We start from the raw sequence: 25241 nt of genomic DNA, 5'->3' as shown, positions 1-25241 counted from the left end.
ATTTTAAATATATATATTTAGACAAAAATATTTTATAGGTGATGTTATGAGTTTAAGTATCATTGCTATTATTATATGCATGTTTTTAATTTAATTGATTATACTTATTTCCTTTAGCATTTATTTTTTATAACTACATTTTTTTTTTAAGTGTGTTCTTCCTGTTTATTTTTGATTGTTTATATGAATAGCATTGAAATACTGTTTTTGAACAACATGACTGTAAATGAAAAATTGTCTTTGATTTTAAGTTACAAATGTTCAAAAAAGCTGAACCCAAATTAACTTTATAAGCAATTTAAATTCAGTTTCAGTAACCTAACTTTTATTGGGACGCAGTTTAAGATTTTTCTGGGCACACATAGTACACGCCTTATTTTCACCATTTTCTCAACTTAATATTAAACCAAATTAAGTGACTATATTCTTCTATGGTAGATAAGGAATTATCTTATTTGACTGGTCATTAATAATATCTCTTCTGTAGATAATTTCTTAAATTTAAACTCTTTGTGTCATTGTTTTACTGTTGCTGTACATATTTTCTGTACAATAGTTTTAAAATGTTGCTTAAGAAAAACGTCACTAGATGTCAGTAAGTGACAACAGAATGCAGTAAAGCTCAAATCTGATTTTTTTCTGAGTAAATCTTTGTGTCTTTAAGGAAAAACTTTTGCATAAAACGATACTGAATTATGTTTTTGTAAAGTAAAATAAGAAACAAATACTGCATTGCAGCTACAGAAATAACACATTTATTTAGAAAAGAGCACAACTTAAACAAATCTTGAAAATTATTCGAACATGAAGCGAAGCTGAAGTGCAGAGGAAGTTTGCTGGGAGGCGTTCAGTCGTCACATCTGGGCTTCAAGGTAATGTTCATAATTGGCTCGAAGGACAAATTCAAAATAAGGTTTTGATTTCAAATCGCTCAGCTCGTCGAGCTCCAGCAGCTCTTTAACGTCGGGCAGGTATGTCTGCAGAGGAACTCCTGCAGAAACAAACAGTCATTACATACATTTTATACTTTAATCCTCCTAGCTGTGCAGTGATTTATTCTGCAGCTTCGCGAACGTTTCTCACCTTCCTGGATGAGTTTGAGGAGGATCTTGACGAAGATGCTGTGCTTGGCGGCCTCCAGAGGGTCGTCGGTGCCGTCAGCGGAGGACCAGCTGGGAGAGAAACGGCATCAAAATCACACAACATTTAAAACTAATCGATAAAAGCTGTGAGGGGAGTGTGATGCACAGAGAACACAGAATATTTCCTCCAACAGGTTTCTTTTCTTTACAACTTTTCTCACATGAAGGTTTACTTTAATTGCATTAGATTTCTTGGGGAGTCTGCAAAAAAAATCCACCAGCAGCAGCAAAATTTAGGCAAATCTCCAGTCTCCTAGTAGAAAGACTAGATAAACAGAATAGTCAGGCGGCTTAGCAAAATGAAGGGGACACGGCGGACAAAAGCACCAAATTCTCATATTGGAGATGGCAGCCATATAAAGTCTATGAGAACCAATATATCTTCCAAGCCACTTAGAAGTTCCATTATGGTGTCACATTCATTTTCTGGGTCAAGGAATTGCGAATATCACTAGATGATTATTTGATCAAATAGAGATGTTCATTTTGGCCATGTATTTACATAATTTCCAACTCAGTTCTTAAGTGGTCGGACATACAGTCATGGGAAAAATTATTAGATCACCCTTTTCTTCAATTTCTTGTTCATTTTAATGGCTGGTACAACTAAAGTTACGTTTGTTTGGAAAAAATATTGTGATAACATAAATAGCTCATTGGAGTTTAATTTAAGAGCTGATATCTAGACATTTTCCATGGTTTTCTTGATAATAACCAAAATCATTATCAAGAAAACCATGGAAAATATCTAGATAACAGCTCTTAAATTAAACTTTTATCAGCTATTTTTGTTGTTATCATTATATTTGTCCAAACAAATGTACCTTTAGTTGTACCAGCCATTAAAATGAACAATGACTTTCCATGACTGTATATTAATATAGTCATATACAGTACATGTATATTTTGACACCAAGATTGACCTTCTAAGTGACTTGGAAGATCTATTGATTCTCATAGACTTTATATGGCTGCCATCTTGATGAAGTGGCTCCCATTGAAAATTAAAACTTATGTTGATGATGTTGAGTATGTGGAAAATATTAGATTTTTTTGTCTGGTGTGTCCCCTTTCTTCTCAAATCTGGTCCTAAGGTGCCTGACTAGAAACACGTCGGTGGATCTTACTCATCTCTCCTGAGCGCTTTGCCGAAGATCTCACACTTCAGCGAGTCGATGTCTTCTGCTTCTTCCTGCAACACAGACACAGAAAATCCACATAAATTTGACTCTTTAACCGCCGAGTGGAACCTCGAGCAGAGCAGTAAGAGAGAGAGTTACCTCGTCGATATACTCCAGCAGATCCAGAGCCTTCTTGAAGTCGTACTCGTTGGCTCGCCTGTTCTCATCGCAGATGTAGAGCTGAGGAGAGGAGACGAGGTGAGCCGAGTTATCTGGTTTCAGTGTAAACAGGAAGGCCTGTTCCCTTTTTTCATGTTAAAGCCAGACTGTACTTGCTTTTAACTACACGTTTGCATGAGTTTGATGGAAGCCTTGAATATCTAGCGTCTGTTTGGAACTGCTCCATGAAAGGGCTGCTGTGGCTGCAGGAGCACACCTGATTTAAGTCATTCAATTCACTAAACGCTGCTCTTCTCTCAGCTGATTTGTTGTATAAGGTGTGCTCCTGCAGCCACAGCGGCCCATGCATGGATCAGATTTACCTCTTTTCAACCAACACAAACCTAGTTCTACTGCTGATGCTGATACACAGTTGGTTCAACCTGCAAACCTTCTCAGAACCGGTTTGCTTTTCCACAGGCTAGAGAGCTCAGTCATTACGTCACTGTGTACATACGTCTCTGCTTTTCCCAGAGCCAACTTCGAGCATAAAAGCATATAAAGCATTGAAGCCTTTAGCGTCCATAGTGAAGCTCTGTGTTTGGAGCTCTGTGTTTGGAGCGCTGGCTGGGCACGTCCTCAGACGTTAATGCTATACACGAAGATGAATGGAGTAGATGTTGTATCATCCAAAAATAAATCATACATGTTTTATGTCTGCATGGAGGAAAATGTTCATGCAAATTGTGCATTTGTGACTTTAGAACTAAAAATACAGTCAATAATAACCACTGTTTTATTGTAACAAGTAGTGGAACGCATTACTTTTGCAAGTAAGTTAAATTTGAAATAAGCAATTCATATCTTATCCTCCTTTGTGCAGGGCAGTGTTAGCTGCGCACCAGTGGAAGATATCCAATCATGTAGTCATGTTCATGTGCAGCTCAGCGAACAAGACAGTAATTAAGCACTTACTGTGTTTAATTACTGTGAAATGCTGCCTCGATATTATAACAACTTGTCACTCAGGAATAGGCAAACTAAAAAATGTGACCTTTCTGTCTAACCCCATTTCTACTGCAGGTGAGCTTCAGTGCAACACACACAGCCAGTGTCACTTCAAAAGGAGCCACAAAGGGGGCGTCCCGGTGGCTCACACTGGTAGAGCGCGTACCATTAAGGCTGAGTCCTTGCTGTTGTGTTCGCAGCAGTGTTTGGACTCTCATAGAAAACAGGTGGGTGAATTTTAATGTGATAAGCTGCCAATCTGTGGTGCCCTTCATCCCACACAGTGATGCTACAGATTGTTGTATTCATTTTTTCTACAAACATTTTTGTTGCTTTAAGGACATCAGGGCGTGTGTGTGTGTGTGTGTGTGTGTACAGCGCCTATGCGACATCAAACGTCTAACGTGCGCGTGTAAATTCCATTCACTTTCAATGGACAGACGAGCGCCACGTAGGCGTCGCGCAGACGCTGTACACGCGTTGTTGCGCATACGCCTACGTGGCGGCTACGTGACGGGTGAACTACGCCTCAAATACGTGACATGAAGACCCGCGTGACTCTTAAGTACAATTCTACATGAGCGTACAGACACACGCTGTGTAGTGTGTGTGGAAATCATGTAGCGATGAGTCATTCGTGCCACGAGCGAACTTAGCGGACGCCTGTGTGCACGCTCGTCTCAATGTACAGATAATTATTCTAGTCTACACGTGCACACGTTAAGGCTCACAGCCACTTCCAAGCTTTGCGCGCGGACATTCATTTCATTACGCACCAGCTGTAATTAGGTAGGTTTACCTGCCTGCAGACACCGTAATCGCTGTCATCACTGAATATTAAGTAGCCATGCGGACCTATCTAATGAATATTCAGTAGCCATGGACATGGACAGCAGTCCGTTCACAATATGATTCCATCGGACCTTATATCTACACTGTTTAACCCAATTCGGCACTTATGCACAGTCCCATTATGTTTTACAGACATTTGTAGTTAGCTAATAAGGTAAAACATTTTGTTTAAGCTGCATTTTGCTGACTTTCACTCCTATAAACAGGCTAATTAAGCCTCCGGTTTTGGCCGGAAAAACGTTAAGTTTATCTGGTACGTACGAGATAGTCTTTCTCTTCATCTATAAGTTATGCTTTCTTATAAACAATACCATATGAAGCTGAGACTGTGTGTAACACTGATCTGTGTAGATATGCTGCAGAACATAGAAAATGAATAACTGTCAGGTCCTGATGATCCAGTGGACCTCGTGCGTAAATGCGCACAGCCTCTTCCTCAGTTTGTTCCTTGTAGGCGTTAACGCGCGTGTGTGTTATTGTCCTAAAGCCAACGCTTCAGACGCCTTAACGTGTGCACATGTAGACTGAAACAGCCTAAACTGTCTCATCGGTCTCTCTTGGTGATACATGAACTGCTTTAATTATGAAGCGAAGCAGCTGTTAAACTCAAAATTCGTCGTCATAAAGTAAATCATTATTTGTACATTGAGATGATCGTGCACACAGGCGTCTGCTACGTTCGCTCGTGGCACTTTTCACTCGTCACCCATGTTATCTGGTGTACTCGCAATATGCGTGTCTGTAAGCACGCCTATTAATCAGACTTTATGCTGGCACAGGCGACGCATTGTAGGCGTTTAAGTATAGTGTGCTGGCATAAAATACCCCTCATAGTGAGTGAGTGTACGCGTGTACGCGTGTGCGTGTTTCCACCTGTATGAGGTTGTTGGCGCTGAGCAGCGGCATGTTGTCGGGGTTCTGCTGCTTCTCCTCCAGCAGCTGTCGGGGCAGAGTCTCCTGATGCAGCAGGAAGCGCTCCTGCTCCACGATGTCTGAACGGGCAGAAAGAAAAAATAAATGACAGCGTGGAGTTTAGTTACAGGACATGTTCAGCACACTGCAGGGGCGTCACCTTGGGCTGCACGATTAATCGGATTTTAATCACGATCTGGCTTCCAACGATCAAATTGATGTGATCAGGCGATATTTAAAATGTATCATTCTGGTCATAGAACGCTCTGTATCAAGCTTTTTATTTGCAGTAGTGCTCTGTAAACTGATCAATCAGAGCAGTTTACACACATTGCAGCTTAGTGTCTTGGATGCAGACAGTCACAGATGACAGAGTAACATGGGGAAAATTATACATCAGTCAGCACTCAGTTATTAGGCTACAAACTATCCTAACAAGAAAACAAAAACCTGCCTAACAGCAGATTTACTCACATAAACTTTCATTGTACCGGCATAATGGATATTTTGCTTCCAAGAGATTGAACAAGTGAATAAAATAGATTTACACAATGAAAAATGGAATATAGTGCCCTGTGGAAGTTTTGTTGAGATACACTGATTTTTGGTGAATAAGACCAATTTTATTTTAATGCACATATTTGTAGGTGATGAGATTTAAGTTTCATTGCTATTATTATTGTTTGCATGTTTTTAATTCAATTGATTATACTTATTTCCTTTATCATTTTATTTTATTCTATATAGATACATTTTTTGAAGTCTGTTATATTTTTTATATTGTTTATATGAAAAGCATTGAAATATCTTAAAAAAAAACCTGAAGCTGCCAAATGACTGTAAACGACTACAAATGACAAATTGTCTTTAATTTTAAGTTATAAATGTTGAAAACTGAACCCAAATGGATTTAATAAGCGATTTAAATTCAGATTTAAAAAGCACAATATGGATGTGAAAACAGTTATACAAGTATTAAAGTATCAGCATCAAAAGTAAAAGTACTCAATATGCAGAATGGAGTGTTTTATATATTCCAAAAAATTTATTTCCAGTGTTTCCCCTACATTCATTCAGCAGAGGCAACTTTTTGGACAGCCAATAGCTACTTTCCTTACTGAGGAGTTGGCAACACTGCTCATGGCCACAGACACAGCAGCACCGCTGCTGAAATTTATTTTTTAGGGGAAACACTGATTTCACAATAATTTGATGCATTAATATAAGCAGAATTTTTGTTATTTACATATACAATTATATTTGTAATTTAACTACTTAATATAGTTTTGTAGTTGAATTTATAAAAATGCATAATTTTTAAATTGATCTCATTTTTTCATGTTAAACCTGAAAAGTTAGACCTGAAAAGTAACCAAAGCTGTCAGCTAAATGTAGTTGACTAAAAAGTACAATATTTGCATCTTAAATGTAGTGGAGTAGAAGTGTAAAGTTATATATGTGGAAATAGTCAAGTAAAGTACAAGTATCTCAAAATTATACTTGAGTAAACGTACTTAGTTACATTCCACCGCTGGTGCAGCTCTAGTGTTACCCCTCACAAGTCTGTTACGTGGCGTAAGAAAAGTGGAAAAAGCTACTAAAAGTCTAAAATGTCTCCGTTTCCATCTGATTCAGTAAACAGTAAAAAACACTGACACGAAAAGAGCTGGAGGTGGAAGTCTGTGTCTCTCACCCTCGACCTGTTTGTTGAGTTGGTCCTCCGGCAGGTCGGATGCGAGCACCGTCAGCTTACTGAGAGCCAGCAGCGTCTTCTTCTTCACAAAGTAGCGTGTCTCTGCGTTGGCCTGGCTGTAGAGCGTCCTGTGGGCCTGCAGACACACGAGACACCAAGTGAGTCACAGCACTATCATTTCAAATAACTGCTTTAAAATATGAAGGAATATTAATGGAGGAGGGCTGCAAACCTGCAGGTTCAAACCCCCCCTTCAGCCAGTGAATACCTGTGGGGTGGACATGGAGGTGGTGCCAAGTTCTAAGTATCTAGGTGTATACCTGGATAATAAGTTGGACTGGTCACTAAACAATGACGCTCTCTACAAAAAGGGGCAGAGCTGCCTCTTTTACTTAAGAAAGCTCAGATCTCTGGACATCTGTAGTAAGATGCTGCAGATGTTTTATCAGTCTGTGGTGGTAGTGTGTTGTTTTATGCTGCAGTCTGCTGGGGAGGCAGCATCAGACACAGAGATGCAAGACAGTTGGACAGACTGGTCTAAAGAACTGGTTCTGTGGTTGGAGCCAGGTTGGACACACTGGAGGAGGAGGTGGAGAGATGCACTGTCAAGATGTTCAAGTCCATCTCGAAATACCCGGATCATCCGCTACACAAAACCTTTATGGACAAAAAAACAGCAGTGGACGGCTCCTCTCTCTCCGTTGCAGGACGGAGAGATACAAGAGATCCTTCTCTCCTACAGCCATCAGGCTGTCTCATTCTAACAGAGATTCCTAAACAGAGATTTACCCTAGGGGATAAATAAAGTAATTCTGATTTGAAATACCAATAGTACTGGTTCACTGGGTCAAATAATCAGACAGAAATAATCTATTTTTTATTATTTGATATTTAGGCTGAAGACACGGGTCAGAAATGCATTTTCCATTTGCAGCCGAGAGCATTTTAATGTTTTAATCACCTTGAAAAACAAAACAAAAGGACAAAGCTCTCAGTCTATGTAAAAACAGGAAGCATTTCTCTTTCACTCTGTGTTTCAAATAGAAAGAGTGTTTGTGTGTGTGTGCTCTTCCTGCGTGTGTTATCCGCAACCGCAAGCAGGGAGGAAGCTGTACAGTGTGTGTGTGTGTGTGTGTGTGTGTGTGTGTGTGTGTGTGTGTGTGTGCGTGTGTGTGTGTGTGTGTGTGTGTTTAATGAGGAGTATTCTGTACTCTGGCTGTACTGAGCAGAAACACGTTTAAAGCTGCTGAAACAGGAAGGAAACTAACTGTGTGTGTGTGTGCGCGTGTGTGTGTGTGTGTGTGTGTGTGTGTGTGTGTGTGTGTGTGTGTGTTCTGCACTGTAGTGGCTGCTACAGGAAGGAAGGGAAGGGAGGAAGGAAGGAAACTGAAGAGGAAGGAAGGAAGAAAGGAAGGAAACACAAGAGGAGAGGAAGGAAGGAAGGAAGGAAACACCAGAGGAGAGGAAGGAAGGAAGGAAGGAAGGAAACACAAGAGAGGAAGGAAATAGGAACGAAAGGAAGGAAGGAAGGAAGGAAGGAAGGAAGGAAGGAAGGAAACAGGAGAGTAAAGGAACAGAGGAATGAAACAGGAGAGGAAAGGAAGGAAGGAAGGACACAGGAGAGGGAAGGAAGGAAGGAATGAAGGAAGGAACAAAGGAAACAGGAGAGGAAAGGCAGGAAGGAAGGAAACAAGAGAGGGAAGGAAAGGAAGCAAGAAAGGGAGGAAAGGAAAGAGGAAAGGAAAGAAGGAATTACAGAGGGAAGAAAAAGAGAGGAAAGGAAGGAAGTAAGGAAGAGGGGAACAAAGGAAGGGAGGAAGAAAAACAAAGGAAAGAAATGCACAAATAAAGCACTGAAGATAAATGAAAGCAAAAGAAACCATCTGAATTCAGCTCCGAGGAAGTGAAATACAGGAAGGGTGTGTGTGTGTGTGAGGATGTGGTCTGTGTGAAACAAGCTGTGTGTGTGTGTGTGTGTGTGTGTGTGTGTGTGAGTCACTATGGGGTGTGAAAGGGACACTGTGTGTGTGTGTGTGTGTGTGTGTGTGTGTGTGTGTGTGTGTGCGTGCCGTACGCTGCGGTAGTCGTGGACGTGGATGTGGTGCAGCCAGCTGAGGTGCTGGTGTGACTGCAGGAAGCTGGCGAGCTGCTGGTGCTGGGCGGCGGGCTGAGACAGCAGCTTCCCCCTCTTCCCCTTCTCCATGTACCAGCGGAACAGGAAGTCTGCAAAGTTCTGCGGCAGGAAGTCACACAGGGGACAAAAGGGAAGTTGAGAAAATAAATCTGCTGCTTCACTCGTCAGTGTGAGTAGAATAAGTATTTAGATCCTTTATTTTACTATATAAATCTCTAAATAGCATCAATCTCAATATCTCTAAAGTCAGAAAAAAACTATTAAAAATAAGGCAAAGGGGGCGTCCCGGTGGCTCACACTGGTAGAGCGCTTACCACTTAGGCTGAGTCCTTGCTGCGGCGGAGCTGGGTTCGAATCCGGCCTGCTCCCTTTGCCGCATGCCCTCCCCTCTGTCACCCCCTTTCTATCTGTCTCTCACTTTCAATAAAGCATGTAAAATGTCCAAAAAATAATCTTAAAAAAAAAAAAAAAAAGGCAAAATAACATAATAAATATAAATATATGGTGTAAAAACTTTAAAAAAAGAATCCTTGTAAAGCTCTTTAAAACAAATTTAAAGAGAAAAAACCTCAATAAATACAATACTTAAAAATATTATAGAGATTAATTTGCTGTCCTGGGAGAACCACACATCTCTAAATCTAAAGTCTTAAAAATCTTTCTAAAATATAAAAAAAAAAAGAGACAAAAAGACCTCAAAAGACCATAAATAAATTAAATGACCTAGAAATATCTCACAAATTAATTTGCTGTCCTGAGAGAACCGCACATCTCTAAAGAGTTTATTTAGCTCAAGAAGGAGAAGAACTTTCTGGTTCTCTGCGTACCTGGTCTGCAAACTTGTTCATGTAGTGCTGCAGGCGGCTCTGGTTGTCCGTCTGCTCGCACATCTGGACCAGGATGTCGAAGTCACAGTATTTCTCAGCCAGCGCTGCCACCCACTGGTACTGACCGAGCTCCACTGCAACACACAACCACTCCACAGTGACGACGGCACCACAAACCCTCTGAAACGCCCCAAACACCGTCACCAATCCCATCTGATTCTGCAGAAACAATTTAACCGTCACTCACGCAGTGGGGCGAGCAGCTCGGAGCGCCGCTGGCCGTACTCCATCTCCAGGCTGTTGTAGCGCTCCTGTTGGGCCCCCAGGGGCCTCTGCTGCTGCAGGGAGGTCAGCTGGGCCACGTAGCCACCCAGGTAGATGTCCAACAGCGCCACCAGCTGCTCGCAGAGGGCGCTGCGCAGCTCTGAGTCGGCGTGTGGGTACACCGAGCGCAGGATGATGTCATGCTGGCGGGAGATGACGGTGCGGACGCCGCCGACGCCGCCGGACGCTGGAGGAAAGATCAGGGGGTTAAATAAAAAACACTTTTCAGGTAACAAGACAGTTTTAACTTTCCTACAGAACTGGTAAAAATGAGCAGAGATAATTGAAAATTTCAAAATAAATGAATAAAAAGCTATATCTAGGATCTTATTTTCTCAATGTTTATGTTTTTAAATCAAATCAATCACATCAAAATTACTTTATTTATCCCAGAGGGGAAATTCAGTTAGTGAAATGTTAGTAAATGGAATGCAACATTCAATGAGTTTCTATCCATTACAGGCACTGCTTGCAGAATTTTTAAATTATAATTTACATATTGAAAAGGCCATTCAGGATATTTGAGACTTTATCTTTGGTCGTCTAACCTTCAAAATCCAACATGAACACAAACATCTCTTTGAAATCGCATGTACTAGTATTTGTTGAAACACTTCACATCATTTCCCAACGCAGAAATATTCCATAATATAACATTTCTGATGTCTGTGCTTCTGTTTTCTCTTCACTTGTAATAAAGAAACGGATGAGGAGAATTCCCTCCATCTCCGTGAAATTGGTGGATGTATGGAAGATTATTTTACATCACTATATTACTAGTTTTTTTTAAAGGGTTTAAACAAGTAGAATTCAAGCTTTTTTTTTCAAGAAATTTTTCACTTCTTAACTGGCAAAAAAGTCCCAGATTTAATTGCGAAGTAGTTTATTAACGTGACTTTGGTGATTATTGGTTCAATGTTGGTTTTGTTCAGTAGTCTTCTTTACAGCGTGGTTGTCATAATTTTTTCCAGACTTTACTTTATACTCCAATCAGTTTTTAGACCTGTAAAAATCATATTTGAGACTGAAACATGTGCCTTTAACAAGTTTTCTTCAGACACACTTTTGTTGAGTTTTTGGTCTAGATAACTTCATAGCTGAAACAAACGATGAGTCTCTGGTGTTTCCACAGCAGCCTGCGGTCGGGCTGCAGAGCCTCGTGGCTGCAGGTTGGAGGATTAAAGACGTACCTGTCCACGGGACGTACTCCGGCTCTGCTGCAGCGCTTTCAGAAGCTCTGTACATGAAGGCCTTCGTCTCTCTGAACTGACCGGCAGCCTGAAGTACGTCCTGCAGACACAGACACAGACACACACAGTACAATTATTAATTTTTTCCCCATTCTGACCTTTATTTGCAAAACATCTGCAACATTAAACAATAACAGTTACAACAAGAAATTGCTGAACAAATGAAACAAAAACCTATTGAAGTTTATAGTCTTTTTTTTTTTTTCATGAGTACAAGTTTCTCCTTTAGCTTCTCGTAGCCTTAAGATGTGTCATTTTTTTCCCCATTAAGAAGATTTCTTCAAAAGTTATTAGCCACTGGTCAGATGGTGGAGCTTCCTTTCTTTAATTCCTTATAAAAGCTTCTTCACTCTCGACTGGATTTTAACCAATCACACTTTCTTCAGAGAAATTGCACACATTTAGTACAGAGATACTAACGAAAGAGCCCTTTGACCCACTGAACCTCTCAAAGCGTATGTTCTCTTTAAAAGATTGAGATAAAATACATCATTTATCATAGAAAGAAACTGTAAAAACAGGCATTTTCGTCAAAATTTCAACTTTCTGACGGTACTTGAATGCACCATAGGTAACAAAAGCTTCTGTTATAAAAAGTGACCAAAACTTGTCTTAAAATGTTGATATTTCTGTCAGAATCACAAACGAATATTTTATTAAAAAACAAACGTCCAGGAAACAAGTTTCACAGTGTGTTGCTGGTTTGTGGTAATAAAATGAACTGCAATTTTATTTGGGAATATGAAATGCTACGATATGAATATATAAAAATAATAAAGTTTCCGAAGTTGTTCTTGAAGCAAGAGGGCTCTGGTGTCAACATTGAGTTAAAGAGCATTGTTGATATTCCAAAGCAGTTTGCTTTAATCAAATTTGTTACCAACTGTAAAAACAGGCATTTCTGTCAAAATTTCACCTTTGCAACGGTTCTTGAATGGATCATCAGTTACGAAAGTTTCTGTTACAAAAAGTGACCAAACTGGTGTTAAAATGTTGATATTTGTGTCAGAATCTCTGTATTCTACATGTGTCATTTAAAATAAAGTGTTTGCACTAACCAGATCTTGTTAAAAACATTAAATTCTGCTCCTCAGAGACACTGAAGACATGATTGATTCTGCTGAGACCAACGGTCACGAGACAATCCAATTGATCGGACTAACTGGACTCTTTATGGAGTCTTTGTCAGCCAGCACTCTGAATGTTTCATGTACAACCATGGAAAAAAATATTAGACCACCCTTGTTTTCTCTAATTTCTTGTTAATTTTAATGCCTGTTACAACTAAAGGTACATTTGTTTGGACAAATATATTGCTATCAACAAAAATGGCTGATAAGAGTTTAATTTAAGAGCTGATATCTAGACATTTTCCATGGTTTTCTTGGTAATGATTCTGGTTATTATCAAGAAAACCATGGAACATGTCTAGATATCAGCTCTTAAATTAAACTCTTATCAGCCATTATATTTGTCCAAACAAATGTACCTTTATATTGTATATTTTTCCATGACTGTGTGTTCAATAAGAGATGAAATATTATAATTGTTTGTGTGGTATTAGGTCTAACACATTGTGTTGGTCTATACTTCTGACCTGGATATAGATCAGATCACATTTTATGACAAATTAATGCAGAAAACTCAGTCAATTTAAAGGGTTACATACCTTTTCTTGCCATTAACATTTAACTTTACACTCCAATAATTTCTAAAATTACAGTTAGGACATTTAAAGTATTCCAATTACAGTAATTGAAACTTTTAGACTTTTCAGGGACCCCCAAAACCCAGTGCAAGCCAGTATTTGTTGTTTTCACTTCACCCTTCATGAAATGCGTGTGTTTACCTTGATGATGTTGTTGACGGTGAGAACCACCTCGGCCCACTGCACCGAGTCCACCGGGTTCTCCTTCAGACTCCGCTCCTCCTCGTCCAGCAGACAATCAAACACTGAGGAGATCTGAGACACCTGCGAGTGCACCAGAAACCAAAAATAAAGATCAGATTCAGCTCCGCTGCTCCACCTGGATGATCAGAGTCAGACACACGAACCTCTCTGAAGAAGACGTCAGCGGCGGTGAGGCTGGGCGGCACGGCGGCGCTGTTCCTCTGCAGCGCGATGCTGATGGCGCGGTTCACCAGCTCGGCGTGTTTGGTGTGGTGGTTCTTCAGCACCATCGCCGCCTGGAGCTTCTCAGCGTGTTCGCACAGCAGCAGACGAGTCGCCATCGGGGACGAACGCACCGTCACCTGGCTGAGCCGGTCCAGCAGACCCACCTGACGCAGGAGGACGGTAACAAGAATAACTCATAGATAAACTGACTTTTATTAACCCAGCATGTGTCTCACATCTGTGTCTCTAATATAGAGCTTCAATTTTCTGTCCAGTTTGTCAAAAGAGAAACTAGTATAAGTAAGTAGGTATTTTATTTAGATCATCTTTTTTCACGCGTTTAGCACATTTTTATAGCAAACTGTGGTACAGTAAATAAAATGGAACACATACATATTAATGCTGTTTATATAGTACATTTTCAAAGCCCCAATTAAAAAATAAATCAAATATAACAATATTTTAAAAATGTACCAAGTATGGTCTCTCAGACTCATTTTGTGCAATTTTCTTTCAGTCGTATTCTATTCTATTTCTTTATTTTTTCAGAAAAATGAACCATATACAGCCAGTAAGAACAAAATTAGTATAAAGTGTGTCTTCAGGTGTTGAAAAAGTTTTTAAAAATAAATTAAAGATAAATTTTACCCGGGCTGCACAGGTACTTAGTTCCGTTTTGTAGTTTTGTTATAGCATCCTTAAAAATTAAAACATTTAAAAGCAAGACAGAAGTTTATGGATTTGTTTTTTTAAAAAGTAACATTTATACATTTTAAAGACCTTTCAGAATCATATTTAAGACATGAGATTTTAAGAGAATTTTAGACATTTTAAGGCCTTAAATATAAATAATAGGATTTTAGCCATTTTAAGACTTTTTAAGACCCCGTGGATACCCTGACAATGGATGGTGCAATACACACTATTATTAAAATTATTGTGGCAGAAAAAGCAGCGGTCTTTGTCATGTGATGTCACAGGGCTGCAGATGAAAACAAACAGACTGACTGTGTCCAGCGACTTTCTGCGTTGCAGTGAGAAAAAACAAAAGCAGCTGGTTGCTAATGAGGTTTGAAAAGTACTAACGTATCATCCATATTTTAAATCCTTAATATCCAACATGCTTAATAATGACTGGATGTATAAACTCCTCATATCATCCGATCATCAGTTACGACCAGAATTCACCACAAATTGTCAGGAAGATTGAATTGGGGTGAAACTCCTGCACCTGAGCTCAGTTTAAAGAGTTAAAATCTTTCAAATCAATTAGTGTTTGATATCAAAACTTAGGTCAGATGTAGGTGAGAAAAAAATCAGTTCAATGAAAGTAAAAGTTTTAATAGCTTGCTTTGTGTGTGTAGTATTAGAGGAGTCCCCAAGGATTAAGGGTTAAGGTACCTGGAGCAGGAAGTCCATGAAGCAGCCGTGGGCCTTCATCTTGTCCTCCAGCTGGTGGAGGATGATGAGGGAGGTGAGCGGGAAGCCGGCGCTCTCTGCAGCAGAAAAGTGACATGTTATTCAATATAACTGCCATTTTTGTGCAGCTCATCTCACATTAGTCGCTTTTAAGCAAAAATATCTTTCAGGCATTATTGTAATAATTATACATTAACCTTAACGTAACATATGCACGCAAATATCTTTAAATATAGTGAAATTATTGTAAAAACTGAAAAGTATTTTTAGTGAGAGAATTTCTATAGTTTTACAATTAACCTGGCTCATAATTTAACACTGTGCATAAATGCTACACCAGGCAGCTTTTAATTTAAATTTGAGTGTTTTTGTTTGTTGGATGGACCCTTTCTTCTCTCCTCCCTCCCCCGTCCCCCTGCTCACCGTCGGGGACAGACTCGGCCCAGCGGGGGTCTGAGGCCGGGTAGTCGTCCACCAGGTCCAGGTTGATCCGAGTCACCACACCGTCCAGCTCGGCCCCCTCCTCCCCGTCAGCGTCGGCCGGGAAGAGCTCGTCTGTGACCGTCTGAGCGCCCACCAGGTCGTTACTGCAAGGAAAAATAATGTTTTTTATTAACAGTAACGCAGAGACTAAACACAACAGCTGCTTCAGTCTTAAAACTTTCTAGTCTTCGAAAAACTTGCACACTTTAGATTTCATGCAAGAAGTGATGCAAACTCCAAATAATATGACGCAGAGAAAATACTTATTTGTGAAGCTTTAACATAATATTTAATAACAATAATAATATTAAACTTTATTTATATAGCACCTTTCATACATAAAAGTAGCTCAACGTGCTTTTCCACAAGGATAGAACAGAGAAACAACAAATGATCGAAATAAAATCTACTGAAATGACGGCAATGAAAACACAATTTAAAGGAAATTAAAATCAGAAAAATAAATATTATCAGACTATCTTCATATTTGATATAAGATCTCATTCTAATTCAAATTCTGCTGTTTTTCCCCATGTACTGTGTTTTATTTAAAAGGGATTTGAGAGATTCTTATTTTATTGACATACCGACAGAACTGCAGGAAAGCCGCCTTCAGCAGCTTCGTTTTGTCCTCCTGCGCGACAGGCTCGGCTCTGGTCGGAGTCTCCATGGCTGAAACCTTAAAAAACACAAGAATCTAAATTAAGAGATGAACTCAAAATTAAATGCATTATCACTTGAGTCAGTGGGTTTAATATGCAACATGTCAGATAGATTTTAATCTGCAATGTGGATCCTTTAACGATGAAGATTTGAATTCCACTTGAACACCACTTCACAATATCATCAGTCTGTTAATGTGTTGATAGAGAGACCCCTAGTGGCCAAAATCAGGTACTGCACATTTAAGTTTTTGTTTTTCTCACTGGTGATTTTTAACTGGTGGGTCACAGAAAATCGACATGCCTTGAAAAGCCTGACTTTGCAGCATTATTTCACCATCCTCCTGACATACCAGTGGATTCCTTAGATCTTTGAGTCTTCTATTTTAATTGAAGAATTTGATATAATAATTATGGGCTGGTATTATAGGAGCCAAAATGTGTATTTAGCCTCTATTATTAATTTTGTTAGGTTGCACACTTTTCACTTCTGGCAGCGGGTGAACAAAGACAGTGAATGAGGCTCTGATATTTTCTATTGATCGTCTTTTTTGACCATCAATATTTTCCTCAAGTGTTCCTGTTACCTTTGTTTGAATTTTATGATAAGATAAGATAGAACTTTATTTATCCCAAAGGAAATTCCGGTTTCAGATTGCTCCAAAGTTACAAAAACAATCACAATATAGGATAATGTAAGAAAAACAATGAACCAAATAGTTAACAATATATGATATAAATATAACAATGAAAAAATAAAGTGTCAAAGGAGTAAAGTGAGTGCAGATGACATGGCAGGATGTAATATACAGATATATTGTACATGATAATGATGCTTTTTCTGATATAAGAACTGATTGTCAGTTCATTTTTTGTTATTATAATAAAACAGTGTAAAAGAAGCATCTCTGGACTAAATAATGGAGACTCTTAGTGGCCTTTTTTTTTGGATAGTAGTCAGTATAGTCTGTCTTTTTATTTCATATTCCATACAGTTTTACATTTTGATTCTTGAGCACATGTACCTGTGTAACAAGATTGAAACCTATCAGTGGTGTTAACCCCTTGTAAACTCATGCTGAAGTTAAGTCTGCCTTTAGCTGTAGTTGCACTTTCGTGTGTTTATTTCATGTTCTAACCATGTATGAAGGCATTGTGTAATGCTCCAGTTTTCTTGCAAAATAAAGAATTTGCAGAAATTTGGGTCCTGACTTCATGTCCTGAGGCCCGACCAGTTGAGTCCTCAGTTTTATTAGAGTTTGATAATAATAAATATCATCTGCCTGCAGATTTTGCACACATTACTTTCCTTCTTGCTCTTTTTAGTCTACAGCGTTTTCTTGTGTGGCTGCTGTCAGTTTAGAGTTTTACCTCCGGAGCTGCAGCCAGAGAGGAGCACAGTGAGTCCTCCATCGTCTCCGGCAGGATGGAGGCGCTCTCCCGGCCCACCACCGCCACAAGGCCGCTGTTCTGGGAGAAGAAAACGGGCAGGTTGGCGCAGCAGCCTCCACCACGTACACCGTCACCTGGACGGGCAGGAGGACAGGTAAGAAAAAAAACCCATAAGACATACAGAGACATTTACTGTTGGTTCAGCATGTTGTTTGTGAGTATTACGTCTTTCACTCCTCAGTTCTTGTATGTTCCACATTTTCTTTCCAATTCATATAAATTATTACACCATTCTTCAAACTTGTACATTCAAAAACAAATTTCTTTGTACTTTTTTCATGACCATCAAACAATAAAAAGTAAAACTATTTTACGGTTTTACTTGTATCATAGTAATTCATTTAATTTGTATATTTAGTTGCATTACTTGTAGAATTTATAACACCTGATCTCTTCAGGATAATTTAGGTCCAATATACTGTAATTCCATCACTCTCCAGTCCATAAAATCTCCCCCAAACTGTCTTATTATTACATTAACCCATTGACGCCGGGAAAGCATTACCGCATTTCTACCATTAAGACCGGGAGCTCTGTTGCGTCACTCTACCATTAAGGCCGGGACAGCGGATATGTCATTTTGTAGTATTTGTATTTTTTTCCACCTATTTATCCACCAATGAAATGCATCAGAATCATGATCAGAATACATGCGGGAGTGTCGCAATGCAACATCGGACTTTTCCAAAACTTTGAAATCGTGGAGGAAGACGACTATAGCGGAGGAGCTCAGCAGTAAGTGATCTGATGAAAACAGCGCCGGTGATTTAATTGCTGATCCGGACTTTGAACCCTCGGAACCAATCGACCGGGATTTATGGATGAGGAATATGTTTTTAGACGACATATTTTCACCGAAGAACAGACAGATTTGTGGCCATCTGTAGATAATAATATTATTAATAATATATTAATATTAATAATAATAATAATAATAATAGGCTAATTGATTGTGATGATGATATAAGAAATCGTGACTGTTTATGTCTTATATTACTTTATGCGTCGTTGAGTACCCTGAAAAGTGCAATATATAAAATGTATTATTATTATTTATTATTATTATGATAATTTTTTTAAATATAATTTTTATTACAGTAGGCTAATGAGAACTATGTCTATTTCTTCCAATGGTCATATCATGTTTGCATCTTGCTAATGGGCATGTATTAGTATTATGCATAGGATTTTTTATTCAGTCAAATGTAACATTTGCTGAGTTTGTTGATTTTTTAAAAAACTTTATTGAAGGTTTGGACAAATAAACTCAACTTCGTATGAAAGCCACGGGTATAAGCTCTCAAATACTTTTTGAATTTCATTTTTATCTGCTACAAAGGCTGAAAAATCTATTATTTAGTAGGTGTTGAATTTCCAGAAAAACTTCAGGTTTTAGGGGGTCATTTGAAAATCGCCCATAGGTTTTCCAGGCATTTTTTTTCAGGCGCTTTAGGCCTTAATGGGTTAATAACATTAATTTAGAGCAGTATGAAGTCAGAGAGAATTTTCCTTTAGAAAGTTTGTTTCCTCACCAGGTGAGTTGAAGCTGATTTTCTCATCAGGTAGTCCTCCCCTGCTGGTTCCCGTGGAGCAAGCGAACACCAGCTCCTCGTTATAGAGGAAGGCGGTGGAGCCGGGGGAGCGCGGCAACGCCAGCCGCGTGGCCTGCAGAGTCTCCTCGCTCTGAGGAAACAAGGCGGTGCAAAATTAAGCATGCATCTTCTAAAAATCTGTCATTTGAGAGTCTGAAACCTTTGACAAACGCTAAATCTGAGTCAGGATTAGGATTAAAACTGACCTGGAACGGCGGGTTGTATTTGGTGACTTCCACGGTGAACTGGTCGGAGATAGCGGCACCGCTGTCCTGCAGCGTGACCAGGCAGAAGTAGGCCAGGCAGGGAGTGTCTGACGGGTGCCAGGCTGCAGCCAAAACCACCAGGCCAGCTCTGCAGATACACAGCACTGTTACTTTGGATTTATTTTGGAAAAAAGACTCAATATCAGAACCCACAAATCCTATACGAGGGTGTCAATTTATGCAAAAACTGCAAAGGCTCCCTGTGATGTGTGAGACCACCAGAGGTTCAGAGCAAAGACTAGATGATCCAGTAGTGTTTAGTTATAATGGCATAACAGGAATAACAACAATATAAAGTGCCTTTTTTTGCATTGCTTCTCCTTAATACACAATACTGTTTCACACCGAATACAAGAATCCTTTTAGTGACTGAATGTGTGATTCATAAATTTAAATTTTAAGTCTCAAGCTTCCGTTTGTCTCCTTGCATGACGGATTAATTTAGTCAAAAGTAAAAACATTCTTCCTCCTATTTACTGACATTGGTTTAAAAGGCTTTATAAGCATATTCAGTTAGAGATTAATAATACCAAAATTAAGATAAGACTTTATTTATCCTGCAGTGGGGAAATTTAGTTGTCACAGCAGCTCAAGATACAGACGCATAGACAACAGAATAAAGAATATAAAAATAAGACATATACATACAATCTATATATACACATATATACATGCATTCCTACTATGATGTCTATATAATTAATAATTAATAGAGGCTTATTGTTCAGGTTGGTAGATATTTGAATTTAGAATCCAGAATTTCACTTAAAAATTGATTTAAATAATGTTTTTTTAATGGAGAAAAGGAATTATGAAAAGAGGATAAAATAGAGAAAAAGGAGGGAAAAAGATGAACACACTCACTGGCTGAGCTTCATATCCAGGTACGTCACATTCGCTCCGTCCTTCAGCTCCTCGTAGTTGCTCTCTGACCCCTGGTGGGACAGAAATGTAAAGACATATTTTAATGAAGGAATATCAGAGTCTTGAAGCTTTTAATACGGATCATTATGGCCACACATTTGAGGTATAAGTGATGAAAGAACAGCATAAAAGATTTGAGCTTGAGCTGAAACAAATTGTTGTGAATCAAAAAGAAAAGAAAAGAAAAGTATCAACTGTGTGTCTGAAGCATTTGATGGTTTCAGCTTCTCAAATTTGACATTTTGCATCTTTTTCTCCCTTTAAATGACAGTAAACTGGATAATATTGAGGTTTGAACTGTTGATTGGACAAATAAAAACAGTGAAGGTTTCACTTTAGGCTCGGGGTAACTGACGGCATTTCTCACTTTTTTCACAACTTTTACAAACCAAAAAATAATTTGATGTTTTTATAGCAGAGCTCTTCCAGAGACATTTAAATGAAAACAATGTTATTCTAAAAAAGAATAAATATAGAATAGAAATGTGTGTAAAAAAAAAAAAGCAGTGTTTTTAGTTATATTTTTTTAACTTTTCATTGGTGATATTGGATCATCATTAAACTCCTGCTGATTACACTCTAAAGCACCATTACTTAGGTAACACTTTTTTGAGTATTCTGGGTATTTTCTCAGAGTGGTCTAAATACTTTTTCCTAGATAAAGGATCCGAGTACTTCCTGCACCGCTGTATGAGACTGATTTTTATAATATAGGCGTATATGATCCTGCTACTGACCCAGATGGAGTCGACGATGCTCTCAGTCAGCGCTCTCTGGGCGTCCCAGCTGAGGATCTGGTGCTCCCAGCTGTCGTCCACCTCCCATTTACTCAGACTGGAGCTGGTCAGCGTGTACAGGCAGCTGGCCCCGCCCACCCACAGCACACTGTGGAGCTGCAACAGAGAAACAGAGTGATCTTTGATTTAGGTATCAGTCAGGAGTTTTGGGATACTGACAGTGCTGTGCCACACTGACACCCACTGTCTTTACAGTTAAACCTGTGAGTGTGACTCACTGTGTCGTTGGCTGGCGGCGAGAGGATGCCGAACAGGCTGGAAACACGACGCCCGATGCCAGAGAGCATGCCCTGGCCCTGCTGCAGCGCTCGGTACTGCAGCTTCCCCGACGGATCTGGAGTCGCTCTCAACAGCCGACCCTTCTCCGAGGACAAGACGAAGCTTCCACCCTGAGAGAGAGAGAGAGGAGAGAGGTCAGAAATACAGAACGCAGCAGCCAGGGTGGTGAAAGCTGAAAACAGTTACTTCTATCAATTTTTTTCAGTTTGGGTTTGTTTGAGGGCCCAGTCAGAAATTAAAAGTTTAAAAAGTGACTGCATCTAGTCACTGCTAGCTGTTGTACCACAAAGTGAGATTGGCGGATTAGTGAGGTTTGTTGAGTCAAAGACAGAGTTTCTGTGTCTCTTTTAACCTCATGCTGCAGTTAACCTGGTTGGGACCAGTTTTTGTTCCGAGTTTCAGGTTGAAATCAGCAAGAAAGCATCTTTAAGTCGCCAACCTCTTTGCAAACAGCGTCTTAGTAATAGTAATGACTATATAGACTTTTACTTGCGTATTAAATGTTTAATAACAACTTCAAACCATAACATTATCACATAATGTTTTATGTGCGTTTTTAAACTGCCAGTATTACAGCTAAAAGATTTTCATGCATCTTTCATTTTGGGACAGTGTAAAACCAAAACCAAATATAACATTTAAATCTGCAGCATCAGAGCTGAGCAGAGTCATTGAGAGCACATTGAGTGGTTAAATAAATAGATTAACTCATGAATTCACTTGTAATTTTTGCCAGCATTCGTCACGAGCCTTACTTGCAGAAACAGTTTTGCTTTTGCTGTTATTTTTAATATACTCTTCATAGTAAAAGGGTGAACGCAATCATCAAATTACGCTCCAAATGTACTCCAAATGCCTTCTTTTATGAGAATATGTACAGAGTATGAAGAAGAAAGTTAACAGACAGGTGATGAACATCGTCCTTGTACTCGTTATCTCTGATCAGAGCTTCAGTATTTGTTGAGCAGCTCACACAGACAAACCCTGACTCTGTTTAACTTGCTACATGGCACAGCCCCCAGGTGAGAGGTTTTAGCTGCAAAGTCATCAAAACAAAATCAGATTTATTGCAGATTTACTTACATTGACAGCAACAGCGAAGTTGCAGAGGTCTCCTACGTCCACGTCGGTCTCTGTGTAGTTCCCCTCCTGAGCCAGGCTCGGCCACAGGCGAGCCGTTCCCTCCACAGACACCGCCAGCACGGAGATGGACTGGACCGCCGCTGTCTCCAGAGGCGTGGCGGACGACAGGGCCACCAGGTCGGCCGTGTAGTTGTACTCGCTGCTGGGCAGCTGGAGCTCCTTACACACCGACAGCTGCAGGAGGACACACACAGAGAGCTGGTGGATTAACATCGTTGTTACTCTAGTTTGAAGCTTTTTTTAATTTTTTTATCTTGGGCTGTACCTTGGCCACAGCAGTCTGGCAGATCTTCCAGATGATCAGTCTCTCTCCACAAACCATCCAGGCCCAGCCGCTCTCATTCACCTTCACTGAGATCTGGTCATCAGCTAGAGAGACGGACACACACAGAGACATTCAGTGACAGCACCGGAACAGGATGCACTTTAACCAACCCTGACAGACAGTTTTTGTTCTTTTTTTTTTTTTTTTACCATCAGCCATTGTTAGCGCCTCCATCACTTTGACTGGCAGCGACGAGCCGAAGGTTTGCACATCGTAGTTGATTGAATCTGCAGCTGCAAGGCTCTGCACTCTGGTGGGTGTAGACCTGATGGAGGGAATGATTTAGAGTCAAACAGAGTGGAAAAAGTCCTTAAGCACCTTTAGATAAGTATTGGGCCGCAACTATTTTGTGGTGCTGTGGCTCAGATGGTAGAGCGGTCAGAAAGTTTTGGGTTCAGCTCGAAGTATCCTCAGGCAAGATGCAAGATACTGAACCTAAAATGAAATAAATCTCTTGTGTAAAAGTGCTTTAAACGGTCTCTATGACTAGACTTGAGTATTACCAATTTAATTTATAAACATGCATAATCATTTAAAATGTAACATTAGTTTCTTGTAAAATCTCAACCTGAAAAGTAACTAAAGCTGGCGGCTAAATGCAGTGGAGTAGAAAGTACTATATTTCCCTTTAAAATGTAGTAGAGTAGAAGTATAAAGTTACATATGTGGAAGTACTCAAGTAAAGTACCTCAAAAATGTACTTGAGTACACTATTTGAGAAAATGTATTTAGTTACATTAAAATAAATACAGATTATAACCTACAAGAAGAAGGATTTTATGCAGTATTGTTGTATTTGACTGCATTAGTGTTACTATTGGCAGCTAAACTATGTACATATTTACAACATATAAACACATTTTACAGGACAATTTAAATTAAAATTGTCAAGTTAAAAAACAATATACAAAAAAGTACTATGTAATAAAGCATTCATGATCTAATCTAATCATAGAGCATATATAAAAACCAGTGGTGAAATGTACTTAAGTATAATTCTGAGGAACTTATCAACTTAAAATTTATTTTTTTCCCCACATTAATTCTCCACCTGAAAAGTAACTAAAGCAGGCAGCTAAATGTAGTGGCAAAAAAGTACAATATTTGCCTTTAAAATGTAGAAGTATAAAGTTACATAAAATGGAAATACTAAACATATTTAGTGTCAAACAGTTAAATCAAATAAAAAAAAGAACATTTAAACAGCATTAGTTTTATGGTTACTATTAGCAGCTAAACTATTTAAATATTTACAACATATAAACACATTATACAGTACAATTTAAATGTACAGGTTAAAGTGTACAATATATACCTCTAAAATGCAGCAAAATTTAAGTTAAAGTTGCATGTGTGGAAATACTCAAATAAAGTACAAGTACAGTACAGTAATTACTTGACATTTAGTTTGACAGTTAAATCAAAACCAGAACATTATAACCTACAAGAAGGAAGATTTTCTGCAGTATTGTTGTATTTGACTGCATTAGTGTTACTATTGGCATATAAACACATCAAACAGTAAAATTAAAATGAAAATTGTTCAACATTTGCCTCTAAAATGTAGTTACATTAAAGTTTTAAGTTACACATGTGGAAATACTCGAGTACAAGTAGCTCAAAAATGTACTTAAGTGCACTACTTGAGTAAAAATGTTTAGTTTCACAGCTAAATCAAATAAAGTCAAAACAGTATTACCTACAAGAAAGAGGATTTTCTTTTAGTTGTATGGTTACTATTAGGAGGTAAACTATTTACATATTTTACAACATATAAACACATTATAAAGTACAATTCAAATAAAAATTGTACAACATTTGCCCTAAAATGTAGTGAAATAAAATTTTAAAGTTAAATATGTGGAAATGCTTCAGTACAGTAACGTTAATTGACATTTAGTTTGACAGTTAAATCAAAAACAGAACATCCTAACCTACAAGAAGGAGGATTTTCTACAGTATTGTTGTATTTGACTGCGTTATTTTTTATCTAGGTGTGTCTAATAAACTGCCAGATGGGTATAAAGCCAAGAACCAGCAGCTGGACCCCGGTCCGTGTGTTCTCACCGGGCCGACAGAGGCGTCCTCCGCGGGGAGAACAGCAGGCTGCTGCCCGCTCCGGAGACGCTCTTCCTCCCGGTGGTCCTGCCCTGCTGCCGGCGGCCGGAGCTCGGGGCGGCGCGGGGGGTAAACATGTCTGTCTGTCGGGCCCCACAAAGGTAGTTTCAAAAAGTAGAGAAGTATGTCAAGATTTAACGGTGAAAACAAAATATCAACAACGCAATGAAACCTCGCTAAAAATCCTCTCCAAACAGCGCGCCGTGCAGTCGCCTGAAATATGCGTCATCGCTGCGTCAACAG

General features: G+C 39.2%; 1 protein-coding gene across 1 annotated transcript; it reads right to left on the bottom strand.

The window, feature by feature from the left end:
* Window positions 1-736: 736 nt before the first annotated feature.
* Window positions 737-25208, bottom strand: nup133 (nucleoporin 133). The gene is made up of 25 exons (XM_059339396.1): window positions 24948-25208; window positions 23030-23145; window positions 22821-22924; window positions 22496-22729; window positions 21352-21522; window positions 21074-21229; window positions 20277-20347; window positions 19353-19500; window positions 19087-19237; window positions 17474-17628; window positions 16028-16119; window positions 15381-15544; window positions 14940-15034; window positions 13478-13702; window positions 13272-13394; window positions 11363-11462; window positions 10096-10359; window positions 9849-9982; window positions 8962-9120; window positions 6888-7023; window positions 5156-5274; window positions 2423-2503; window positions 2270-2334; window positions 1084-1172; window positions 737-991 (listed from the first exon to the last, which is right to left on the bottom strand). Exons 1-25 carry the CDS (start codon window positions 25073-25075, stop codon window positions 855-857), a joined length of 3417 nt encoding a protein of 1138 aa, XP_059195379.1. The 5' UTR covers window positions 25076-25208; the 3' UTR covers window positions 737-854.
* Between the last annotated feature and the right edge of the window lie 33 nt (window positions 25209-25241).

The sequence above is a fragment of the Centropristis striata genome, chromosome 1 (assembly GCF_030273125.1).
Source record: "Centropristis striata isolate RG_2023a ecotype Rhode Island chromosome 1, C.striata_1.0, whole genome shotgun sequence".
Taxonomy (NCBI): domain Eukaryota; kingdom Metazoa; phylum Chordata; class Actinopteri; order Perciformes; family Serranidae; genus Centropristis; species Centropristis striata.
Note: the sequence above shows the minus strand (reverse complement) of the source record. Positions and strands in the feature narration are given on the sequence as shown.

Bases quoted from the DNA above. Each gene is read 5' to 3' on its own strand.
- nup133 (XM_059339396.1), bottom strand. From the start codon at position 25,075: ATGTTTACCCCCCGCGCCGCCCCGAGCTCCGGCCGCCGGCAGCAGGGC. The intron at 23,146-24,947 runs GTGAGAACACAC...TCCCTCCATCAG, and splicing joins AGGACGCCTCTGTCGGCCCG to GTCTACACCCACCAGAGTGC. The intron at 1,173-2,269 runs GTAAGATCCACC...TTTCTCTCCCAG, and splicing joins AAAGCGCTCAGGAGAGATGA to CTGGTCCTCCGCTGACGGCA.